The sequence below is a fragment of the Gouania willdenowi genome, chromosome 15, assembly GCF_900634775.1.
Source record: "Gouania willdenowi chromosome 15, fGouWil2.1, whole genome shotgun sequence".
Lineage (NCBI taxonomy): Eukaryota > Metazoa > Chordata > Actinopteri > Blenniiformes > Gobiesocidae > Gouania > Gouania willdenowi.
Genome location: NC_041058.1, coordinates 22,919,662 through 22,946,706, shown reverse-complemented (window position 1 = coordinate 22,946,706; position 27,045 = coordinate 22,919,662). Strand labels below are relative to the sequence as shown.

At 37.7% G+C, this 27,045-nt stretch overlaps 1 protein-coding gene across 2 annotated transcripts in view; it reads right to left on the bottom strand.

Annotated features, from left to right (window-relative positions):
• The window catches only part of LOC114477274 (phosphofurin acidic cluster sorting protein 2), a 70,269-nt gene extending 43,566 nt beyond the window's left edge, over window positions 1–26,703 (bottom strand). The window contains exons 1-2 of one of the 2 annotated variants that reach the window (XM_028469522.1): window positions 26,350–26,703; window positions 4,595–4,682 (exon numbers count right to left, since the gene is read on the bottom strand). In XM_028469522.1, the coding sequence (XP_028325323.1) occupies window positions 4,595–4,682; window positions 26,350–26,567 (306 nt within the window). In that variant the 5' untranslated portion in view covers window positions 26,568–26,703. The remainder of the gene's footprint in view (window positions 1–4,594; window positions 4,683–26,349) is intronic. The other variant, XM_028469523.1, reaches the window with a different exon arrangement.
• Window positions 26,704–27,045: the final 342 nt, after the last annotated feature.

Here is a 27,045-nt window from a genome sequence, read left to right as displayed (position 1 = left end):
AGGAGAATTTTATGGTCTATAGATTGAAGGATAAAAAAGATCTAGGAGAGAGACACAAAGCATGTGTAAAGAAATTGAAATCTCATCTCCAATACTTCAAAGCCGCTGTGGTCTTAGAAAACAACCCAAGTGGCTGCACATGACAATGAGGCAGCTAGCCACTGACCACACAGACCACTGCGAAGAAGCTTTTCCATCCGCTACGCAAAAACCAAACCTTCATATTGCTTTGTCATCTTTGCCAATGTGTCCATTTACCCTGTAGGCATCTGTACTCTCTCTAACCAAGCCTGCTGGATAATGCATTTAATGCTCCAGTTCCAGAGAGTTTTACTCAGCTATCCTCTGGGCAGCTCAGGCGAAACGCAGGGATTTCACGCTCTGGAGACAGCAGAGCTCATTGATAAATACACACATGGTTGCTTCCCTTCGTCTTCAGTGTGACTGTAAATGGAGGCTGATTAGTTTCTCTTTACATAGAAAAGCCTGCCCCGACAAGAAATTTCAATTAAAATGTTATAATGAGCAGAATAGCACTGAGAGGATGGAATTACAAACTACTAGACATTACTCACGGTATTAAGTTCTCCTGTCTGCAAACCCCAAGCAGCTTCCGTTTATCCCTTGTATTCATTTCGGATGTGGTACACTTGTGAGACTCGGTGCCTTTGGAACAAACCTTGCCTTTACAGCTCAGCACTGTTGAGAATACCAACGGGCAGAAACTATCAGCACGGAGTGGGTTGATGTTCAACACGTGAACATTTCACTTGGCTTTAAAACATCTGTGGATTTCCTGGCCGAGTGATTGCGAAACATCCCAAATACAAGGATGAAAGCAACACTGATCGGTTTCTTAATAAATCAAATGTCTTGGGGAGGATAAAGGGTACTGAGTACCCAGGGCCCAAGGCAAGGGGGGGGGGTCCAAAGTCTGTTTTATATATATGAAGGAAAATGCATTTTAAACATTTTTAGATTACTTTTATTGAAATGAAAATGGCCCGGAGTAAAAATAAGCTGGTTGTTAAGGACTAAAAACAATAATTCATGCCGCATCAGAGCCCAAGCTACAACCCAGTTTAAAATAGTGCAAATGGTACAACAAGCAGCGAGATATAGACAGCAGCATGTGTACATAACTTAGAGTAGGGGCCCAACAAGTTAGTTTGTACCCAGGGCCCAAAATATGGTGCTACGCCCCTGTGCAGGCCTGCAAGCTGTTTGTACATTTTTTTAAGAAGTGGAAAACATTTGAAACTATACTAGTCTGCTTTAATCTTAGACAAATGATATCCTTTCTTTTGAGCACTATTGGCTTTTTGACAGAAGCGGGTAGTTAGCAGGAATTAACAGATTAGCCACACCTTTCACCTAAGTCTAAAGCTCAAACACTCTTTGGAAAAAGGTTTTCTGACTGCCTACAGGAATACAAGTCAGAAGGATTTGTTTCCTCTAAAATGATTACCACATGACTACATCAAGGCAGCGTGTAGTTGCGTCTACATTGCAGAAACGTTCATGCGGCTCTTTGTTCTCACCTAGAATCAAGGATATTCTATACAATCCTTGTATCTCTTCCTGCTGAGCGTGGGCCTTAAAAATGTGAAGTGTGGCTGCAGCTTTACGTATTGGCTCCAGTTCTCTGTCACCAAACAATATTTGAATCTACGATCGGACTGACAGCTGCGTAGAAACCACACTGTTAGATTGACACCACAGTTGTCAGCCTTCACAATTAATGATCTCATGATAAAATATTCATTGTGATTTCTACAGTAAGAACAAGCCAGGGCTCCTCAGGAAGTGATATTGTAAAGTTGAGATCAGAGCTTTGGAGGATCTGACCATCTGCAGAAGAGCTTCTTAAATTTTCTTAAAAAACTTAATATTTAATGTCATGCAATTTACCGATGTGCATTCTGGTCATATTTATTAGTTCAGCATTATCGGCTTGCCTGCCTTCACATTTATATGAACTTGAGTAAGTATAAAAGCTTTAACTCTTCTAGAAAGGCTTTCAACAAGGTTTAAAAGTGTTTATTTGTCAAAAAGTCTTACAGAAGGGCATTCGTGAGGTCAGACACTGATGTAGGCTAGCAGTCGCTGCTGTGATTCACCCCAAAGGTTGAGGTCCAGACTCTGGTTTTGAAGAACTTGATTGGCCTGCACAAACTGACTCATCCATGTCTTTGAATGAGCCTTGCTTTGTGTGTGTGTGTGTGGGGGGGTGTATAGTTTGGTCAATGGATTTTTCTCTATAGGGTTTGAGAAGGGATGAACAAAACGTTGAAAATCTTTTTGATTTCCTAAATCAATAAATGAAATATTTAAGACAAAAAAAAACTACAATGGGAGTTGCAGTTTTCAAATTAAGAGCTAGTATAAGGATGGCGCTGTGTTTTGGTAGGAGCACTAAATAATGACTTCTACCTGTGTTTCCCCTATGGCCCAAACCTGGGGTCATCAACACGGTGTCCGTGGGCACCAGGTAGCCCGCATGGACCATGTGAGGTGCCCTCAGGAGCTATAGTCTCCAATGAGCTCCACTTAAAATCTGATTGACATACAAATATAAATACATATATGTAGTTAGTACTTAGTGGAGTTAAATACTGCTCCAGGTGTTAAAGTTATAGTATTAAATGACCATCTCTAAATGTTCATTTTTACTGAAACATTGTGACAAATGTTTTAAAGTGTGGTAGATTTGGTGTATGGGTTGTGATATGTTACATATAATATGGAGCGTAACAATATAAATAAGATATGTTTTTAAAAACGCAAGGTGGATTTTCATAAAATGACATAATTGTTAACATTACATGTTATAACAGTAGTTAAAAGTTGTTTGTTAGTAGCTAGTAAAATAGGAAGATGATAATTTCCAACTTTTTTTAAGTGACTGCTAGCCAATGGAACCCTACTCTGATGTAATTTATGACATGATGGCAAAACAAGGCTCGTCATCTGCAGAATTGTGGGGGTGGAAGAGGTTTTTCTGCAATCCTTTTCTCTTCCCTGTGACAACACTATTTTATTGTTTCTAAAAACAATGTAGTCTACCATATCCATCAACTTCTGTTACACAGCATCGACCTCATGAGCACTCTTACTTCTATAGAAAAGTCAGTGACCAAAACATACATTGACCAAGGGGTGATGTCCAAACTGCTCCCACAAAGTTAGGAGCATGAAATTGTCTTGTTATGCTGAAGCTCTTAGAGTTACTTTCACTGGAACTTCCATAACCACAATCCCCTCAAGCAAGCTTTACACTTGGTACAATGCAGTCAGACAAGTATACCGTTCTCCAACTCGTCAATCAGACAGTCAGACAAAGAAGTGTGATTCGTCACAACAGAGAACACTTTTCCGATGTTTGTAGAAGCAGCCTATATGCTTAGGTGCTTGATTTTATACAATTGATTTCATGTATGGAAGTGATTGGAACACCTGAATTCAATGATTCAGGATAGCTGAGCAAACACTTTTTGCTACAGTATATAATGTATTTTAAATGGTGTGTGTGAGTTTTTTTCCCCCCCATTCAAAACACAATAAATATGGTATTTACTACAAATAATTCATTTAGTTACTATTAATTAATTAATAATCAAAATATTTCAATAAATGAAAGGCTAACTAGCAGTGTTGGGGTCAATTACATTTTTCAATTACAATTACATGTTCAATTATCCATGTTGAATTACAATTATTATTTTCCCCCTGAAAGTCAATTACATTACATTCTCAATTACTGAAGATCAATTACAATTTTACTAACTTTTATTCATATAGCGTTGTGAAGACTGTATACGATTTTGTGTTTGTACGATGTCGTACGTTTTAGTGCATTTATTATAATATCTTATGTAGAAGCCCAACTAGGGAGAAGAGTTGGAATTTAGCAATAACTATAAACTCTTTGTACAAAACAACAATGTAGTATTGTTACTCTGCAAAACAGTATCGTCCCTAATCAGAAAAACTTCCATTATTTGCTAACTCTAACCCTTACCACCTGTATGAGTGTGAAAATCCACTTACGGGTAGTGGGAAAACTTAATATGAAACATATTTTAATATTAATTAACTACTTATGTGTGAGCCATAGACCCACTTTTCGTTTAAATAAATTGTAATTGAAAGTTTTATTGAATTTCCATGATAATTACAATTACAAAGGCAATTATCTTAAAATAAATTCCAATTAATTACAATTACGATTAAAATTATGCCACAATTATAATTATTTATTAATTGCGCGATTACAATTATAATTGACCCCAACAATGCCTGAGACTAACACATGTAGGCTCAAGCGATCAACACAAGATGCCCGATCCTGCTAGTAAACCGTATAAAGCACCCGAGTGACTGTGAGAGTTCTTGGCTTCATGTGCAGCAAAGTAGGTTCAACTAAAGGCATTAACATCATGTAAGATCACCTGGGCTGTGCGATTGTGTTCAACATGTCAGAGTAAAGAAAAGAGGAAGAGAAAAGCCTGCAGAGCAGAACGTGCAGCTTGGAAACACTTCCGATACTTGTTGTTAGTCCAACCCCACATGGTCGTTTGACCTCTATACGCACCTGGATTTTGACAGCTATTGACAGGGAGTTGAGCTCCTTATCCAGTTCTTTGAGGACCACCAGCTTCTTCAACGTGAGACTGCACAGCCTGTGGAAAACACAACAAAACATGAGCAAGATTGCACGGAGGAGCAAGACAAACAATTCACAATCTCTTAAAACTACCACTCTCTTCTGTTGGACAATGTCTCTGCCTTTCTAAATATTTATTCAACCATGCATGTCTATGCCCAAAAAAAAGGGAAGTCAACGATCACAATCGCATCTGAGTAATCAAACTCCATTCTACTAAGTCAGCAGAGGAACATCGAGAAAGATTTGCAGACGGATAAGGAATAAAGTGCCGTTCCACGAGGAGTCGTATTGTTTGTGGTATATAGGCGTTTTCTTGATGAACGATGACACAGCACAGATGCTTGACAAGTCACAGTGCAATAAAGCATCTAACGGTGTAATAAAAGCACTCCGCTTGAGCATGCTGCTGCACTTTAAAAACCAGAGCACAAAACCTTTAATATCCACTTATCATTTAATCATACAGACACTGACCAACACAGAGACAGGTTCACGCTCTTTTGATTCATAAGAAAACAATATAAGACTGATGTACTCTAATTGTTGTTTATTGGTTTAGCTTGCAACGTTTAAATGCTCTACAGTGTAAAAGGTGGCGTTTCAATATTGTGGTAATCTCATTAAAATGCACAAGGAGGAGAAAGACAAACACATCAGTAATGAAGTGGCTGAGACTCACCACACGGTGTTGTCTTGTGTAATGAACATGCAATGGATTTATTACTTCTTTGACATTGTGTAGACAAACATATTGTAAAATTGGATTTATGACAGCTTTTAAGATGAATTGGGGAGATGAATATTGTATCCTGATTCCAATTTAAAATGAGTTGTATAACTTTGTGATTTGCATATAAAGTGTGAAGTAAACGCCTACGTTTGCTGAAAGTTGATACTTTTGGCATTATTTTTTTACTCAATGTGAATCTAAATATTAATGTCAGTATAATCAAATGTTTGTCCAAAGCCATTTTTACCTAAAAGGCTGTTTATTAAAAAATAACAATAATAAAAATAAAAACAACTTGTGATAGCTTAAAATGTAATATTTCTTTCATGCAGAACTCTAAAACAAGACCTGAGTGATAACCTGGAATTTAACCTTAAAATAATTGATTTCTCACATCATTCATTGAATTCATTAAATGACGTGATAATTCTTCACATACTGAATGTTTCCGGAATGTGCCTGGCAACATCAGGCTTGATGACATTCTTCCTTATGAAATGTCAGCCAAGTTTCTAAGATTAAGAAAGTTCAAATTCATTCATCTTAAATGCTGCGAAACATAATGATATCAGCAAGACAAACAAAAGACAAATTTTGTTCCTATAAGTAATAACTTCTGAGGACCCATTTGAACCCCACATTGATTGGCAGGTCTGTAGGCTCACTTTTTATTTTTAGGTGGTAGCAAGTTAAAAATGAATTGTAGCACAAAGAAAAATTCAGTAGCACTCCAAGATTTACAATTATTGCAGTAAACATCAGTGAATCAATTGGATATTAATCAGAAATTTAGTTATTTCATTTTGAAAAGCAATCAAATTGGCTCTTGCGTATTTAAAGATGAAAAATGACCAGTGTTGAGTGTTCGCGATGCGCATTAGTCAGTGCTGATATAAAATAGATCTTGCTTTTTTACAACAGGAATGTGAAAATGAAGAAATTAATGAAGTATTTAAAGACAGTAGAGGGGGTTGCCTTCTAATCGGAAGGTTGGTGGTTTAATCCCAAACTATTCCTTGGCCATGTCCCTAGTGTCCTTGAGCAAGACACTGAACTAGAGGTTAGATTTTAGGCCCGACCAGATATTCGGGCCAGGTCGAGCCGAGATGTCACGCATTAGAGCTGGGCTCGGGTCAAGTCGGGCTTCAAAAAAATTTTTTTTAATCTCTTTTACGTTAATATAATTTTTTAATAACCACAAAAACACTTCTATATTGTTGTGGTATCATTTCTAAAGTGATTTCTAGTAGTGCTAGTAGTGGGACGAGATATTGACAGCGTTGTGTTGCGTTTTGTTGTTCAGCGTTCACATTCACTGAATATTATTTGCTGATTTTACTCATTCCTCACTTGTTGCTGGAGCGCAGGGAACAAATATGGTTGCGTGCTTTTGTGTGGTCTGCGCTCCACGCACGGGACTGCACACTGTAACGGACTGGGTTCTATGTTCTGGTTATGTTCCACTTGTGTGTATTCGGTGGTTAACTGATGATGAGATTTCCCATGGCCGAGAAGGCATCATGGTTGTTCTGAGTGTTGACTGGCTGGGAGGCTGGAGAAAGGGTGGGCGTAAGCGGGGAAAAGAGTGAACAATTTTGTTCCCACGGTAGTGTGAGTGTATGACAGTGTAAGACAGTTCTTTTTGTGTTTGTTTATTTTTGCCGTGTTACTACATTAAAGCCTGTAAAACTGTGATATCGGCTCGAGTCACGTCATTACAGTACCTTTTGGGGAGAGCTGCGCCCCCCCCCCGCGCTACTGATCCACCGACAACAATACGTTCAATAAAATAACAATTTACATCGGGTTTGCTTCGGGGTTGGGCCTACAATTGAAGTGATTGGCTCGGGCTTTAAGCCCGCGGACCCATGTCGGGTCGGGCTGGATTGTTTGGGCCCGAACTAACCTCTACACTGAACCACGGTTTGCTCCTTATTGAGGGCTAGCATCTTGTAAGGCAGCTCAGTCACCATTGATGTATGAATGTGTGAGTGAATGTTCAGTGTAGAGCGCTTTGAGAACAGAAGTCCATTTACCTTATGACAACCCTAATAATGAAGGTCGTGAAGAAAAGAACCGCAGGGTAGATCATTAAAATGACCCCTGTCATTATCCACCTTTCACAGCTTGAAAGTAAGTGGAGGAGCTTTCAAAAGAAATCTTCACCTCTTTCACCAGTAGCAGTCTGCACTAAAACTTCCTCTCTACACTGTAAGACATTCTACAAAATGTCAACAACTTTCAAGCCAAGTTTGCTAAACTTCCTCCTGACCCACTTTCCCAAGCCGTCGTGTTGCATTAAATTGTGATCAAACTGAGCCACAGTGGAAAAGAAGGGGAGACAAAGCAAATCAAAAGCTGTCCAATCACTCAATTTTCCACTCTGCATCACTTTCTCCTTTGAAGCACCTCCTGCAAGGCAACTGTGAATCACAAAGATTTTTTAAAAACACTGGTGTTGCAAACAGAAAGTGGTCATGGGGGGGGGTTAATCCCTGGTAGATGATGTACGGCCCATAATGGCTGGAAATGTTTAGCTACACATGCAAAATGTGAAGCATATCCACAAGACTGAGCTCATGTGTGCTGACTTTTGCAAAACTTTTTGTTCAGGTAATAATAACATACTTTGACATGGCAAAAGGCAGACCATTCTCTAAACCTCCAAGACGATTGTAGTTATTTCATAAACAACACTACACTCACAAATACAAACCTGTTTGAGACTGGATGGATTAAATGGAAACTGTAGATGCAGCACACGAACAGCTAGTCAGTTTTAGCTTTCTGCTTAGAGGCAGAAGGAGCTTTAACAACCTCTATTCCATTACTGCTATCTCATACTCACTCTCCCTGCAGACGTTGACTCATATGTAATTAACAGGCCTGCAGGCACTTAGAGGGTCATCCAAGGTACTCGTTTTTTTATTGCACATTATCGTGTTTTTTGAGTGAAACTCACTGCCATCTGTCACTGTGTCCCACAGAGTCAACCGCTGATTTAGGTGGAAAATCTAATTTGCCACATAAGTAGCAACTTCAAAGACCAGCCAGACGTAGCATTAAGGTGCTAATGAGTGTGCTAAGTAAGATGGGATACCATGTGTCAAGTGAGGGACAAGTTTTCCAGTTTTGAAAATGATGGATGCTTGGATGATGGCGACTGCAGGAATAGTAGAAGGGCCTGTTGATTTTGTCAACTGGACAAACTCTGTCTGATACATATTCAAAATTTGACTTAAAAAGGCCCCTTGAATGATGAACAATGTTCTTAACTCTAGCTACTTTGGACCAAAAAGGCCAAAATTGATGTTTTTTTTTTTTTTGCTGAAAACAAGTGGTGGATAAAAGATGATAAAGATATGATTTCTCAAGAATTAATTGCCTTTTGAGTTTTTATTGCTTACAGGTCATCCATAACTGTGAAGCTATAAAAACCCATACTTGCTACAGGTGAGCATAACATGCATTCATGACTACTAATTATTAGAAACTCAGCACAAAAAAATTACAATATGTTAATAAGTCTTCAATGTGGTATTTCTTTAGAGTTTTCTTGATCCTAAAAATATTAAAATATAATGTAAAATCTTTATAATTGAAAGTTATTCAGAGAAATTCATGAAGGTAACCACTAACGAGGTTGACCAAATAAATATCGAGATCAAGACCTCAAGTGAAACTCTTTCGTTGACTGACTACCATTAGCTTCACTTAACATGATTTTAACCTGTAAATAGGGATGTAACACAAGGAGAACAGACTGAGCGTGCTACAATTGGGCTGGATAACTTTGCCAAAAAAATCCTCAATTTTTTAAAGAAAAATTCGAGTTTTGATTTGATTTTTTTTTTTAATGCACTTAAAAATGACTGCAGACATTAGATATATTGTCAAAAGTGCAGCTTTATTGCATTGTATGATTAAAACATTTTACATGCCTGTGGCACACATATAGCCTACTCAAAGGGTAAACAATGTAAACAAAGAGGGGGCTGGCTCATATTGCGCTACGGTAACCCACAAGGACAGAACGTGAAATAGTCCGAAAAAACTGGTGGCAAAAATTCATAATAATAATAACAATAATAATAGCAAATTTTTTATTTATTTTTTTTAACTCAAATTTGCAAAAAAAACTGTTTTCATCTACAAATTTGATTAAATGTTTTTTTTTTGCCCAGCCCTATGCTGCTAGAGAGCATTTTATAAATGTAGAAGGAGGCAAGCAAACCCAAGGACATCATAGGAGTGACTTCATGTCGACAAATCACATTATGCATTAACATTTTTTTTATTGCGTCATTAAATCATCTATAAATGACAGTGAGATATGAAGCTCTTTGCATTGACTGCTGTGACATGCAGTGCACAGTAGGTGCCGAAGCATGGATCAACTAATAGGTTTAGTCTATATGGCATCGCTCTGGTAGCAGAGCCAGTAGTGCTGTCCCATCTAAGCCCATTAGTGCGTCCAAGGCGCTCACTGTACCGTTGCTAACTGTTGACCTTTCCTCTCTAAAGCAAAGCAAGGCCATTAGATTACAAGGCCATTTCCTCCTCTTAGATTAAACAGAGTGCTGCAAGTGACATGGATGCATTAATACAGAAATCACAGATGTGGAGGTCAAAGGCTGCTTTGGTTTCAGCGGACGTAATGAAATTAGATCCCACTTTTAGAATAATAAAAAAAGACAATCATTAATGCCACGCAATGTAAAAACACATTAGAACTAATTCTAATCCATCCTCTTTTCCATATGAGAGAAAGCTAAAATAACAGAGATAAAGATTGCTTTAAAAAAAAAAAAAAAAAAAAAAAGTGGTTATTTTTTATTTAGTCTTCATTTTTATTTTCTTCTGAAAATATATTTAGTTAAATAAAACATTGTTAAGAATATATCTCATTTATGTCATTAGAATTCCCTTAAGTTTCTTTCTTAAGTCATAATGATTGAGTCAAATAAAATTTGGAGTATTTACAGGTAGTTCAACTAAAATGACTTCTATTTATATCACTCGTCAGGTACTACTGGTATGTCTTGTTTTTCCATAAAGAGATTACTTCTAATTGGTTAAATTACTCTAATAATAGCCTGCTTTTTTCATCAAAGTGCACCAAACTCCTCAAATGCTCAACTAATATTGATTTTCTTTTTTTTTTAAAAGTACTTTTAGCCGTAATGAGACGAGCATTTTAATCTTGTAATTATTTTCTGATGAAAATGTCCTGCATGTTAGTCATGGTTTTATTTACCCTGTCTTTGTTTGCTAGTTCCAGTCAAGTGAAAAGCATCATTAACAATGGCAAAACTACCACAGATAAAAGGTTGGTGGGCAGGTGTGTGTGTGTTTTTTAATACTGCAGTGCTATAACTACCGTATACTACTGGGAGCATTGTATGCAAATCTGCATTCACATCTTAAGCCAATATCACATATTGTCTGGTAGGAAACACTGATAGGACAGCTTCAGCTAAAGTCTCAGTTTTATGAAAGACTGCCAGTCTGCAGCTGTGTCTAAATCCTCTCCTGGTAATCTCATTCTGGACAAACAAAACAGCTGATCTGTCTACCCTCAAACAACTGTGCTCAAATATTTGGTTTCAGATAGGAGACCTGTGATAGTGGACTGGATGAGGGTTATATATTATCTTGGCTTTCCCACTGTATTTGCTTTCCTTTCCTGCTAATCGCAATATCAGAGATGAGATAAGCCTTTCATTTAAAGTTTGAAAATGTAATTTCTAAATTAAAATCTGTTCTTTGCAGCTGAAAAAAAATTAAAAAAAAAATAAATCAGTTTTTAATGTTTCAATAAGCTTTTTCCTCCAGGACAATAGAGGCTGGACGATGAAACATGGGAGGAACCCAAATGCATCACAGTAGGTGGATTAAAGTTGGACAACAGGGTGGAAATCTGAGGCAAACATTTTGCACTGGCCTCAGGCTCCTGTGAATCACACAGGAGCCTTCTTTAAAAAAAAAAAAAAAAAAAAAAAGAAGAAGAAACATTGGGACAGGTTTTTCTGAAATTTAGTCATAAGACTTAAGGCATGACATCTAGTAAGACTTCACATAAAGAGCGCTAAATCATATGTGCGCTTTAATACTTTGGATTTGTCATTTCCTTACCTGCTGGAGGGGATTTACTAAGATTGCAGCACAAATCAGAGTGGATGTACACGTGTTTAAGACTGCTGAATTAAATGGATATTTAGCATTTACAGCATGGAGAATGTTGGATAGCTGAGTGGGCAAAAGTGCTAAATTAAATTTGAAGTCATTGAAATGAAGGTGAAGCAGCAGATACTGTTCTCTATCTGCAATGAGCAATTCATAGTGATATATTTATAAGCACGATATCACATGGGACAATATCGTTCATATCGATATAGTTTATTTTGCGTTAAAGTAGCATGACATTTATTTCCATTGGCCGCAAATCCACACCTATTTCTCCTCTCCCTCTCCCGTGTCCAATGCCTCTCAAACACAGCCTCCCTTGCGCTGATCAAACGTGGAAATTGACAGAGTGTGGATGAAACACCGTCACCGTTCGGCAAAGAACTTTTTTTTTTTTTTAAAATGGGGAAATGTTTCCAGGGACCGCTAATTGGGTGCACCGCCCGCCCCCCTCCCATCCTGGCTGCTTCAAACACTGTCCAAACCACCCGAAACATCGTCTAAACTGCCTAAAAACTACGCAACTCATCACTCACTCCAGAATATGGAATCTTACCATTAGTTTTGAAGGAAAACTGTTTGCAGCCAAATAAATAAAATAGAATAACAGGAAAATAAACATACACTCCTTGGCGGAGGTAATAAAGTTGCAGTTAGTTGAATGTAGGGATGAACGATTAATTGCATTTGCGATATTATCGCAATATCATAAAACACAATTTTCTAATCGCAAAGGCTGCAATTTTTTCATTTTAATTTTTTCTTGTCCTGTCTTGTACTGTCCTGTTAAGCTCAGAGAGTGTTTAAGAAGTGCCGTCCACATGTTTAAGTGAAGTTAGTTAGATATGTTGAAGAGGTAAAGCCACAGATTTGTTTGCTTTATTGTTGTGATCTGTGCTTTAAAATGTATATTTTATATTTATTTAAAGTATAAATAAATCTGAAATTGTTTATTATGAAACAAATTGATTTATTGCTTGTGTTCATTAAAAAATACATGACAAGAGGCCCTTGAAAAAATAATTGCATTTTAAATCACAATCGCAATATTGAGGAAAAAAATCTCAATTAGATTATTTTCCAAAATCGTTCAGTCCTACTTGAATGGATATTAAAAAGTTAACTAAAATATAATCGAAACACTTAGAGCCAGCTACATGCACTCTAAAAGTATATCCATATCTCCTTTGACCATTCAACCAAAACACATGGTCATTTATAAGTGGAGAAGAGCTGATGGATACCATCGCTATCCCTGGTCATTACTGCGATAGCACATCTTAAATAACATGACATGGAACGCTTTTAGCATTAAGAGGCAACATAGAGATAGCAACTGCAACAACGTCAATAGGAAATAACAGTGTAAAGATAAATGGATCGTATCAAGTAGACCACTTCAATGTATTTTACTGATGCAAATGTAACAGAGATTTTGCTAGCCTACTTTGATCTTTGAATAACAAGCACCCAAACAAGTGCAGGGCCATCAAAGGCTTATCGTGCAAATGGGCAAGCTGGTCTAACAGACTACAAATGAATGTGCAGCACATTGAAAGAGAAGCCAACAGCCACTCTGGATTTAACGATATGCTGCCTGAACAAAAAAAAGACTTTTGTGATTCTTTTCCCCTGGTCAGCATTCTCGTTAATGTTTTGCCAGCTTCATGCCCTCGGATCACTGCACAGTGAATTGTCAGAGGCACAAAGCAGGGGGAAGTGGTGTATGGAGGATGAGTGACGTAACAGAATGCTAAATAAAAAAGAAACCGTCTGTATTTGGTTTGTGCTCGGGGGCTTTAAAACAAGAAGAGGAAAATGGTCCATGCAGTGCTTTTAGTGTACTATTCCTTTTACTCACACAAAATGTGAATTCAGCAGCATTTTTCTATAAAGCCAAAATCAGAATAATGTTGTGAATGAAATTCTTATGAATAGTATGTGTGTGTCTGTTTTGCTCACATTTCATTATAACTTTCAATCATAAACAAAGAGAAGCGACACTAACTGAAGCTTTATGTCTCTTAAACAGGGGCCACAGAAATGTGATTGTCTGCCCCAAGGGCCACATGATCAACACTCATTTAAGAAGCACTTTGAGTAATGACCAATCAGAGCATTAATAGAAAAGACTTGATCAAGTGATGTTGCTCAAACAAAGATCAATAGTCAACAATTCAAGTTCACTTCAGTTATTTTTTACTGTCAGTATATGGTGGGAACAACTGAGGGCGGAAACAAAAACAACAAAAACTTATCGGAGCGCTTATATCGGAGATTTTAGATGCAGTCTGATGAAATCCAATATTCGTTTTCTGGCTGATATCGGACCGATATCCGATATCAATATCGAATCGGGACACCCCTATTTTTGAGTCCTTTTGTGTATTTTTGATGTGGTTTTGTATATTTTTCAGTCATTTTGGGGTATATTTTAGTAGTCTTGTATGTTTTTTTTTTAATTTATTGTATGTTATCATATTCTGTGTTTACTTTGGGGGGTGCACAAAATTAGACAGTGTGCTCTAAATCCATCCAACACGGGGGCCACACTGTACGTCTTTATTCAGTACATTTAAAAGCAGCAGAGAATCGCATGGTTATGTCACGAGGCTTGCATCAGAAGGATGGTTTTCACTTACAATACTAATTTTCTTCAAAAATCTATTGTATACAGAGCAATAAAAAAATGGAACGTTTGCCATTAAAACTGATCAAAATAGAACAGAAATCTGTTTTTAAAGAACAACTGACTGAAGAGATACCTTGGTGGTGTCAGCTATTTATAAATTAAATTAACATGGTTTGGAAACTGCAACTGTCACATTCTGAGCATGTACTGATATGACTTGTATTTTTTTATGTATGAATTGTCATTTATTTTTGTCAACTGTCAATTATTGAAATATTATTGTATTTTATCTGTCTGTTATCTGTCTAATGGATAGTTTTGATCTGTATGACTTTTAAGGACCCCAAGAAGATTAGCTGGCTGTTAAGCACAGCAAATGGGGATCCTAATAAACTAAACTATATAATCATATATTTTTCATCTATCAGCAATAGGAGTGTGGCGACATCTCGATACGGCGATATTTTTCCGCACGATCGATATGCTCCCGCTAAGTATCTTTTTTTTTTTTTTTTTTCAAAAACGTTTTCTGCTTTTTCACTAAAATGTGCAGGTAGGTCTTCACAGAAATGTTGTCACTGTTTCTGTCACCTTTATATTGTTTACTGGAATATTGCACTATAATGTGTCACTGGTAAGAAAGACCCTATTTTTTGTTTACAGAAAGCACTATTGGAGATACTTATTCATTTACATTGGTATGTTGACACTTATTTACAGAAATGTTACACTAAAATAGTGTCACTGTCAATAGGACATTTTTTCAATTTATTGTCATTTGGAGATATGAAATAAAAATTGTATTTTTTCACTTAATCTTTTCTTCTTGTTATGTCATAGATTATTGTAGATTGATTTCTGACCAATACATCGATAAACGCAGTATCGTCATATTGTGAGATAATCATTATCGTGAGCTTTGTATCGCGTATCGTATCGTGAGGTACCGAGAGGTTCCCACCCCTAATCAGCAACATGGTGGTGATTGTAAGGCATTGAGGCTTGAGCGAGAGTGCATAGTTTAGTAAAAATGTAATTGAAAAGTTTTGCAATTTAGGTTAAAAGAGACAAGTTAAAATGATTCCAACAGCCTGAATGGGTTGGTTCTAAGTGTACTCATTGGTAAAGTGCATAGAGGCTTAGACTGCACTTAGGTTTGCATGCAAAAAGCTTTTTTAGCCCCTAAATAACTGGAGATGTGTGCCAGATGGCCATAGGCTGGGAGGCTTTTAATTCCCTGAATAAAGTCTTCCCGTGGTCTAAGGGAGCAAACAGAATAAAGCTATGACCGGGGAGAGTACAGATGAGAAGAATCTGGTATTTGGCAAAAATCTGGTTTCTTAGGCTATTTAGCGTAAAACGTGAGAAAAATTCTAATGGCTATTTTACAATAAGACCATATGACAACAACTATTATTTGAAACAGAAAACCTTTTTATAAATACTATTTTTACATCTGCCCTGTACACTCTAAGCTCTTTATTTACTGTAGTTATAAGCCTCACAACAACCATCATAGAAAATAATTGTCTGAACAAAGATCAGGAATACCAGCAGAGATGATGTAATATTACAGTGAACTGCTACAGCGCTCTGGAAATGATACAGTTCCGAGAAGTGTGAATTGGAGCCATTGCTGGTGAGCCACTGTAACGTCCCATTGCAGGTTCCTCTGTGTTAATCAAGGATTGCAATTTGATGTTCCCTCTTGACATGTGTGGTAGACAGCTCAGCCTAACTGTGGGTAAGGCATAATAAACCCCCTAGGATTGCAGTAAGCCTGTCCCTATGTGTAATCACCAAAACCAGTGTACACTGGGAAGATTCCCCCAGTTAAATGGGCACGGAGCCAAATTAATTATGTAGTCTCACACTTAAGCACACAACCTAGCCAGTGAAATGTGAGTCATTCAATAAAAGCTTTATATTCAGACTTGATCCTGCTCTTTTTCTATGATGCACAACCTCCCACCTAAAGTAGAGTCGTCACTGCTTTGAGTCTTATTCATGTCTACAACTATAAAATACAACTCTAAGTTAAATGTAGACCTGAGTCAGTCAGCAGAGGATAAACAATAAACGGCTCTTTTGTTTCTGTCCACACCATAAAGTGATGAGGTCAGTGGATATGCCAGATATGATCAAACTAGGCTCTGCATGTTTACAGGCAATATTAGTCTAACACCAGGAGCAGATTGACTTAGACAAAACAAAAACACAGATGACAGGACAAATATCATCTCCTAGGCTTAGTGAAAGCATGACACCGTTTGCTTGGACTGTATATTTTTTCCTTCACCTCAATGTTACCTGGCCAACTCAATGAAATTACCAACATCAGCAAAAATCCTATTATGGTGGATGTTCTGTCCAACTTGGATAGACTTAAAAAGCTGTAGTGAATGAATGGGTTTGATTGCCAGGGGATGAAATGTGCAATGAAATGGATGGTGAGGAAAGTCTGCCTGGGCCGTGCTCGGCACCAACACTTGGGAGCACTGAGACATCTGAACATCTGCAGCTTTTGGAAAGTCAAAACAGATCCCAATCCAGGTTTCTCAGACACTGCTGTAAACACTGTCAGCCAGTTTCCCTTGTTTAGCAACCTTTTACTATTAACCACATGTTATTAAAACTGCATAAAATAAAGAAATTTGGCACAAATACGCAGAGAAACAACTCTAAATGTATTGATTACAAGTTGGAAAATTAGATTCTTCATTTGAGCTTCTGCTTTCTTTAACTTAGCTTAGACATGTTTGACATAGAAGTTGTAAGATCGACAACTCCAGTGTAGGTTAGTTAAGAAACGACTGCACAGTGAGAAATAGGACTCAGTCCAGACAGTTCAGACTTAATCTAGAATTAGACAAGTAGGCCGGATACCTGGCTCAATGCTATTTGAGAGCTCACACTCCAAGGATTGTTATGTTCTCATCCAGGAAGCAAGGGCAAAGACACTGTTTCTTCCCTGAGGGTATTATATATGCAGGGCAAGTTTGTTTGAACTGCAGAGAGACCAGAGAAACGCTCCGTGAGAGTATTAGCCTTGGTTGCCATGGGTAAAGCTTCTGCTGTCTGCTTCTTACTTAAGAGTGTTATATTCAAGCTGTCATGAATACGCTCTCACTGGTCCACATTAGTAATGTTTCAATTTGAATTGAGATTGATTTTTGTGCTAAGAAAAATAGATTCAAAGATGCATGTACAAAAGAGGTGATAAATTGTCTTTGTTTCGAATGAGCCCTTTTTGTCACATGGTCATTTCCTTGTTTCACTTGCTGCCTCAGGAAGGATCTCTTCACTAACTGAGACCCCAGTATCCACCCTCACAAAAAATCTGGCCTTTTTCCCATTCTGAGGTCCAAGGAAGGGAAACAAACCATTCTTCCTTTTGTGAGGAATTCAACAAGAGCATTCACCACATGCCTGCTACTTTCGGTTCTGGCCTGGTCTATAGAAAGATTTTAATTGAGTGTGGAGTTCCCATCTCTGATTCTGCCTCCCCCCTTTATTGGACACTTGGGTTGTTTGTCACAAGCAGAAAACTGATGGGAAGCCAGGGAAAAGCACTGCAAACTGGCTTCAGCAGCGAGCCAGTTGTCAGGAATGTGACATGTTTCCCAAGGAAATTCCTTTTTTTGGTCCAGGAAAAGAAGGAAGGAAACCAAGAGATTTGACATATTTCAAGCCATGGGAATGAGGGTGAAAAAAAAGTAATAGGGCTGTTAATGAGAGGTAATTAATAGTCCAAATTAATGATACACCTAGAATTCTGGCCACCAAAGATTTTCCGCCGAAAACCGAAAATGCACTTTTGGGCCATTTTCAACCAAAACACTTTTCTCACCGAAAAAAGCCAACCGTAACAGGATGTCGTAAAAATGCGAGCAAACACTGCTGTCACCGCACATGCTTGTCTGGAAATGGGCCAACTTGTCCGCGTACTCACAGAATGTCTGTATTGAGTTGGACCAAGTTAAACATTTCATTTGTTTTTATTTTATATTGTGTATTGTTGGAATGCCATATTTTGAATTGGTTTATTCTTTAAAGCATTAATATCAATGTATATAATTGAGATGTTTTAATTTTATTGAAATTAGTACACATGTATAACCATAAATGCAATGGGAATAATAATTTTCATAATAATTTCTTCCAGTGTTTCGATTTCCGGTTTTAGGTTTCGGCCAAGATTTTTCATTTCGGTGCATCCCTGGTCCAAATAGTACTTACTTGATTAATCATGAAGAATTACAACAACCACCATCATAGTCATAAATAGGAAAAATATGTCCAAGATTTTTTTGGCCAAATGAGGAATATGTTGATTACTTCAATATGGAAGATTAGTTCACCGGCTATCTTTTTATTTTGAAATGCGGGGACCTATTTGCTTGACTAGATTTAAATAAAATGACTAATAAAACATGAGGAGATCAAGAGGCAAGATGTCTCTGCTCTAGATTTACCTGTAAACACCTGCTACCAACTGGCTAATGTGTCAAACAACAGTAAACATGATGACACACACACACAGCAACACTGAGGAGTCTCACAATCCCAAACGGCAATGGAGGCAGCTGATGGGTCCTTGTTTATGATTCCAAAAGGAAGCAGAGGATTAAGCAGGCTGTGCCTGTGTGTAGCATCAGATTACCAGCTCTTCTTTTCCTGTTATGAAATCAGATTACTGCTGCTCCCCTGCTGGGAGAAACAATATCCAGGACGAGAGATCAGGAGGTTTTGATGAGGTGAAAGGGTAAATTAAGCACATATCTGACAGGAGACTCAGACATTGTCTGTGTGTTGTAGCAGAGATCCCGAGTAGACAGAAAAATTTTAAATGTAATAAAAAAAGATTAGGGCCACAGATACTGCTGGATTGCTGTTCAAGTAGATATTACATGGAGCAACCAATGGGAATATGAAGTAACTTTTAGCTGGTGCTCCATCATCAACAGTGACCTAGAACAAACAAGACAGTAATATATCGGTCTGGGTGCCTTGTTATTTTTATTTTGCATGATAAAGTGCTTACAAATGCAGTGCATGTTAGTTTTACACAAGTGGGACAAATGGTAAAAACATCGGAATAAAGTCGAGAAACTAAACTTAATTACTATCGAGATAAGGCTCTGCCATTGATAGGAGAAAAAAAAAGATGATCTGCTCACCAGAGATAAACGTCAAACGGAGGGGGAAAATATGCCTCTCTAGTGTAGATTGAGAGTGCATCTAGTAGCTAATGTTGAAGGCAGATTTTTTTTAAGAAGCAAATCATTATTCAGCTTGGAAATATCATGTAAGAATAGTCTTGTAATTATTTTGTACTGGTAATTTAAAAGTGAAATAGTGTTTAAACTGGTGGCATGGGGCTTGCCTTGTTATGGCTGTGATAACACCAACTCACTCTAACCTAGAAAACAAGCAGCTTCTACGCCAGGCTTGAAAGTCTGACGTGCTTGTTTAACAAACACAACCGAACTGCTTGGTATCTCCCATCATGTCGGTAATTAGGCCAAAGTTCAAGGCTCTTGACCTCAAGTTGGAATGGTTCTTTGAACTTGAGAAGAAGCCAAGTCAGTTATCCAGTTACACATTCTTTATGGTTAGAAAATAAACGTAGAGCCATTATGAGCCCTGCATTCTGTCATTCCTGCAAAATACCAAATTGCTTCCACAGCGACGTATAGACCTGTTGGATTCCTACGCAGACAGTGAGTTTCATGGTATAAACAGACATGCAAGGTTTACAGAACATAGATAGAAACCTTTCATTTTAGAATAAAGAAGTGTCTCTTTTAGGGCTGAACGATTTTGGAAAAAAATCTAATTGCAATTTTTTTCCTCAATATTGCGATTTATAATGCAATTATTTTTTGTTATGTAGTTTTCAATGAACACAAGCAATAAATCAATCATTTATTTATCAATCATAATAAACAATTTCAGATTTATTTAAACTTTAAATAAATATTAAATATACATTTTATGGCACAAATTACAACAATAAAGCAAACAAATCTGTGGCTTTACATCTATAACATATCTAACTAACTTCACGTTTCATGAAACATGTAAACATGCAGACTGCATTTCTTAAACACTCTCTGAACATAACAGGACAGTCTATAAATAAATAGAATAAACAGATGTAAAAAAAAAAATAAATAAATAAAACTTACTAATATCGAGTCAGTAACATCACACATACTAAAGTGCAGGAAAAGTAAGGAGGACTAATATCTGCTTTAACCAATTGGACGTTCTTTTTTTAGGTAAATCAAACTCCCAACGACTTTGGCAGCATGCACAGACAAAAAAAATAAATAAAATAAAATAAAAAATTGCAGCCTTTGTGATTAGAAAATCACATTTAATGATATTGCGTTAACATCGCAAATGCAATTCAGCCTTACTTCCTATTAACTTTTCTTAAATGTTTGTGTAAAAAAAGAGGGAAATTCCTTATTCCATATCCAAATAAATGAGCCTGTGTTGCCTTCATTAAACACGTTTAAACTGGGGCTCCCTGCACGCTAATTAGCATTAGCTCCATGCAAGATCAAAAAGAGTTTTCTTTTCAGTTTAATACATTTTAGAATTATTAGATTTTTACCCAAAAAAAAAACAGAAATACATGTTTTTAGATTTCACTCTCCTGGTAAAATAAGAACCAAGGATAAACTATATATGTATCTACTCTAAGCAACACAAGCCCAAAGATTTTTTTTTCCCAAAAGAATGAAAAGAAAACAAAGATCCTAAATGATGTAGCGCGCCACTTAAATCGAGTTATATTTGACACTATAGGTGGTTAACAGTACACTACAGCCTAGCAGGCATAACTGGAATCAAAACAACGCTTTTAAAAAGTGAGCCAACAGGCCTGTTAGGAATGACACAGTCAACACACATCTGGCAGGAAAACGCCCATCAAGCGCTGTCCTCAGCAATTTAACTGTTCACTTCATTTGGCAAAGAAGCACATGACTCTCTAGTCACTGAACAACATTGACAACATAGCATTTACATCATTTGGATGAAAACAAACTAAACACACGCACACATACACAGATGAACCACATTAAACAGCCCCGCTGCTGCACGCCAAAACAAAAACCCCCTAAAAAAAACCTTTGGCCTGCACTCCATGAAGGACTTTTCACACTAACAGAAAAAAGCAGGAATAAGTGTTTCTGCACTTAGCTAAAATGTTAAGCTTAGTGCTACAAATCTGACAAAATCTTCTGCAAAAGAAAGAAAGCTGTAGGTTTATTAGTTGCTTTAATTGTAGTCCTTACATTAGAAGGTACTGTAAACCTACAATAGTGCATGACTCATATCTTTTTCACTGCACTTTGTGGCATCAACTATGAAGAAACCACAGCATGTAGGCAGGTACATGATGGGAAATGGTAAAAGCAAAAGTAGAAGCACTGACACACACACACTGCATTTATGGGTATTATTCACCCCTGTTGTACAGTAGTCATCCAACTCAAATATACCCATTAAGAGATCTTTCGTACGTATTGTTGTTGACAAACTGAGTAAAACCTTGTTCTGCATTTGATCTGCGTTTTACCATCCAATCAGCGTACAATGGACATATTAATGCCCATAAACAGTGTGATCAGCTGCACATGGTCATTAAAGTTGACTGAACACTCAAAATGGTTCACATGCATCCCTTCGTCCTTTTCCTGCATCTTCTAAACCCGTGAAATACTGACCTTTAAATTGCATTGAGCGATTATGTTGGTTAGTGTTATGGTTAAACTAGTGATCCTGTATTATTTTGAGTATTTACATACAGCACCGGTGATTATAACAATCGATAATTAAAAAAGGAAATAAATGCATAGCTGTCAACTGAGGTGTGATTTATAGTATTTTTTAAGGGTGTCCCGGACCGATATTGATATATCTAGGGGTATTAAAACCACTGATTCGGCAATACATTACGATATTACGTTGCGCGATTCTCGGATCGATTCAAAATGCATCCATATCAAAACTCTTTATTTCTATTACATCTTTTTTTTATTTTTACTTTTTTACCTTTATTTAACTCGGAAAGTTTTTTCCACTACAGGAGACATTGTAACTGCACAAAGATGTGCACTGAAACCTGGGCATGTTAACCAGCTTGTGTTTTTTCAATCAAATCTAAAAAGAAAGTACTAACTTTCTGCATTTATGTGTTGTTCTAGGCATATACCTCAGTTAAGTTGCACTAAAGTCATGTTGCACTAAAGTCAAAGTTGGTTTAAAAGCCACAGGCAGATTGTATGTTATTTTTTTATTTTAAGTTGTTGGCACATGGCATGTTAAAGCCAATGTTATGAGTGTAAAATATGCCAATAAAATATATTTCATACATAACATTCTCATGAAGGTGTACACATTTACAGATTAGTTGTTTCTTAAGTCATATATTTAAAAAAAAAATTGCAATAATCGCCTTGTACTTTAATATTGGAATATATCATATCATATCGTCACATATGTATCGGGATATGAATCGAATCGCCAGATGTCAGGGAATACACACCCCTAGATATATTGGTCCGATATCAGCAAAAAACAAATATCGTATCAGATGATCGGCCTACATCTAAAATCTCCAGTAAAATCCAGACTAAATCAAGACGGATATATTTATTAGTACGGTATATAGGATAGATATCGGCAATTGCGCAAGGCTGCAATATCGAAATTAGTGTTGGAATTAAATGAGTTATAATGTATTTTCTATTGTTTGTTTTGAGGTCTCTGTTTAGGGTTGGTGACCAATTAATTATAGTGATTACAAATTGCCTGATGCACAGCAGACATCAAATGCTCTTTTCTATTTGTTGGTGTTTTTGCAGCAGCACACGTAGGGACTACAAATATACTGTAACATCCTCAGCGTGTTGTTCTCCTCCATGAACTGATAAACTGTGCTCTTCAATACTCAGGTATTTCTCATGAAATATACAAAAAGCATCAACCTGTATGGTTCTTTGCCTCTGCGTAGCTTTCTATTACTAACAAACTGGCAACATGTCATGGGTGCCTTACACCAGTGATTCTCAACCTGGGGTACAGGTGGACATTGCAGGGGGTACTCAGAAATAGTTATCGATTAATTTCAAAACAATAAGAAATTGTTTCTATAACTCCTTTTTAAGGTTTTTCTGACAAATTTACCACAAACTAACATCACTATTGCTAAGTAAAATACTGTTTTTTTTTCCTGTAATTTACTGAAACATGAGTAATGTATGCTGTAGAGGCCATTTAATCACATTTCTTACAATAGGAGACACTAACTAGCTGTATTTTATAAAGGAGACAGTGTTTACTTACTACTGAAGTAGTGCAACAGCAACAACAAAAACAAAACACACTAAATTCAGTTTGTATGGATTCAATTGTTGAGACACAGGACGGTAGTTTAGGAGAGCATGCTGATACACAAATGAAACAGCATATGTAATTATTTAATTCAGCGATTCTCAACTGGTGGGTCGCGGACAGCTGGTCAAAAATGAGTGAAAACTTAATGTCTCTCATGTTGGACTTGTCTTTTATTTTGAAAGAAACTTTTCTTTTGACAAGCATGCTGTGAAACGCATGTTGCACAGGAAATATAGATTGATGTTATACATGTGTTTTTAACAGTTAATTTTTGAAAAACTAAATTTGGTTGGTTGAATTTTAAAATAAATAAATATAAAGTGGTTTCCAGGGTGAGACCAGCTGAGAACCTCTGGTTTGGTTGGTGGTACTTATGGATATGAAGCGGGTGTAGACTAGGGGTGTCCCGATCCAACATTGATATCTGATATCGGTCCGATATCAGCCAGAAAACTAATATCGGATTTGGTCAGTGTTTCTCATACCAACTGTTGCTGACTATTGTTCTGTGTTTGAGTAACATCACTTGATCAAGCCTTTTCTAACATTCCACACTACAAAATAAGTAGGGATGCACCAAAATGAAAATTTGAGGCTGAAGCCGAATAAAATATAAACGCTTGGCCGAATACCGAATATCGAATGTGGTTGTTAAGTTTTTCACTATTTTTCAAATAGTTTATAAATAGCCTAGAATTTTTAGACATGTTTTTTAAAGAAAGTAAATGTTTATTGAATATTCTGAATTTTTTTTTTCAAATATTCCAGTATCCTTTGCTTTTCATAAAAAGCACAACAAAGTTTTTCTATTATATTAGCCCTTCAAATAAAACAAAACATGCATTCCAAAAAAAACTGAAGTGCATTAAAGGGGAGGTATGATGAAAAAAAATCACTTTATAATGGTTTTTCTACAATGATATACATCCCTTTAGCCTCGTTCAGAGGGCCAGAGAGAATAAAGTTCTGTTTCCTCCCTCCATTCTTTATCCACTTTTTTGTAAAAACAAAGTCAGCTCTAAACGGGCGAGTTGGATTTTGCCCCTGTTGGTAGGCTCACAGCGCAAACAACGAACTCGGTTATGGAATTGGACGGTTTCCAACTTTTACGCGGTGACGGACGATGGAGAGCGGTAAGGAGAGAGTCTGGTTGTGTTTGTGTGTGGAAAGGAGGAGCTGCTGCTGTGCTCCTGCAGCAACAAGCACACACTATTCCGACTCAAAATCACTGCACGTTGTTTGATTGCGTCATTGCATCACACGCTACTATTCGGCCTTGCTTTCAACTCACAAAACAGAATGTTGCTTTTTTTTTTCGCAATATTCGTGGCCAAATATTCGGTGCATCCCTGAAAACAAGTAATGAAAGTATGTATGATCCGTGCTGATATAGTATTGGATTGATATCGGTATTGGCCAATACTCAAGGATGCAATATCTGTATCATATCGGAAGTGAAAAAGGGGTATGGGTACATCTCTAGTGTACACATGATTTGACTAAATATAGAGGGGGGTCCACAGAACACAGTTATAAAGGACACTATCAGAGAAGAGGTATGCAGGCCTATTTGTAACCAAAACAGTGATTTTTCATGTATTCACTCTCAAGAGAGACTAAACACAGCAACGTTCAAAGAGGGCACAGACAGACGATGTTTTTCACATGCTCTGATTCGCTTGCAATAGGAAAGAAGAAAGAAACACAGCAGCAGGCAAACGCATGCACAGCTTCATCGTCAGCAGAGGAGAGTAGGAAACCCTCCCCTCTGCAAACCCACCTCTATCCCAACCAGTGTAGCAGATCTAGGTCAAAGCTGATTAATGTTCCCACAGTTCCCGGGAGGTTTCTAGTCCTTCTATTTGACAAATAGCAATGAATACTAATGCAGAATATTGCTGCTACATATAAGAAAACATATTCAAAAAGACATGAAGATAATGGCGACGATCAAATCTGCACAAACGTGACCAAAGAAGTAATAGCTGCAGCTGATGATGGTCCTAGTGCTGTGTTAACAAAAATGTGAGGTTCTTATATTCTGCTTTTGAACATCAACACACAGCAAAGCATCGAAACACGATAGTGGAGCTTATCTCATATGGTCAGCCAGCTGCTGATGTGCCCATTTGTCCAGACAGCTCATCATGACACACTGAGCTGCTTTGCTGCTGCTGCTTGTCGAGAAGAACATGGCATCCATGTCACTGTATTTATAGACGCTCATGTTGCTATTAGATGACAGGCAATCACAGCATTAAGTCAGGCCCAAAAAAAAAAAAAAAAACACACACACACACACAGGCATGTTGGACTACACAGACGGGCAAATACCAACAACCCTACTGACCCTGGAAATAGCGAGCCCAAGTTTTCATCACAGTAGATATAAAGCTGGACAAGTTTCACTATGAACTTTACACTTTTTTATTACACTTTGTTTGTTAAAATCACAGTTTCGGAAGCATGTATTTTATACTTAATTTTTAATAAATTAGTAAACATTTGTGTTGAATACATGAGAGGAAGTCTAATAGCAGCGCTGTTTGCTAAGTAGCTTTAGCATTAGCCACCTTGCTAGTTAGCTCGTCTTTTAGCAGTGTTTTGATACGTTGAAGCAGCGCGTATCATAAGGGGCGTTCTTTGTCAAACAGCTTCATGTGTATCAAAACACACCATGGCAGTTGAACACAGCGTTGACTGTTGTTTTGAGCTCACCTCGGGACGCAGCTCGGTGATGATCTGTCTATCTCCCAGGTTGCAAAGAGGTTCATGGGCACAGGCATGCTGCCGGATCCGGAGCCCGAGCCCAGAACCACAGCACCGGCCAACGCTGCGGTCGGGAGCGGTGTCGGTGCTGGCCCTCCACCGCCACCGCTGCTTGGGTTCAGAAAAGAAGCCCGGACACCCCCTCTTTCGACAGCCGCCGCCATCATCACCGACTCCACTGCTTGCGGGAGCAGCTATGCGAAGTGTCGGACGAAGGCGGGATCCGCTGCGCTGTGGTGTGGTGTGTGTGCGTTAGTGCGTGTGTGCCGCCGCAACTCTGAGCTCCAGAGCCGCTCCACCGACTGAGGATGCTGAGGGGCGGGGCCTGATTGACTGGGCGGGGCCCGCAACTTCCTTCTCCCCTTGTCAGGAAGGCTTTTTGACCCCCCTGTTCATTTTTCAAATGTAAGATCCAGCCTTTCTCTGCCAACAGACACGGGAGCTATTTTGTGCGTGTGTGCGTGTGTGTGTGTGTGTGTGTGTGTGTGTGTGTGTGTGTGTGTGTGTGTGTGTGTGTGTGTGTGTGTGTGTGTATCCTGTACATAACCTGTTCCCCTATTATATCACTTGTAACTTAATTGTACATTTTGATCTACATATATATATATATATATATATATATATATATATATATATATATATATA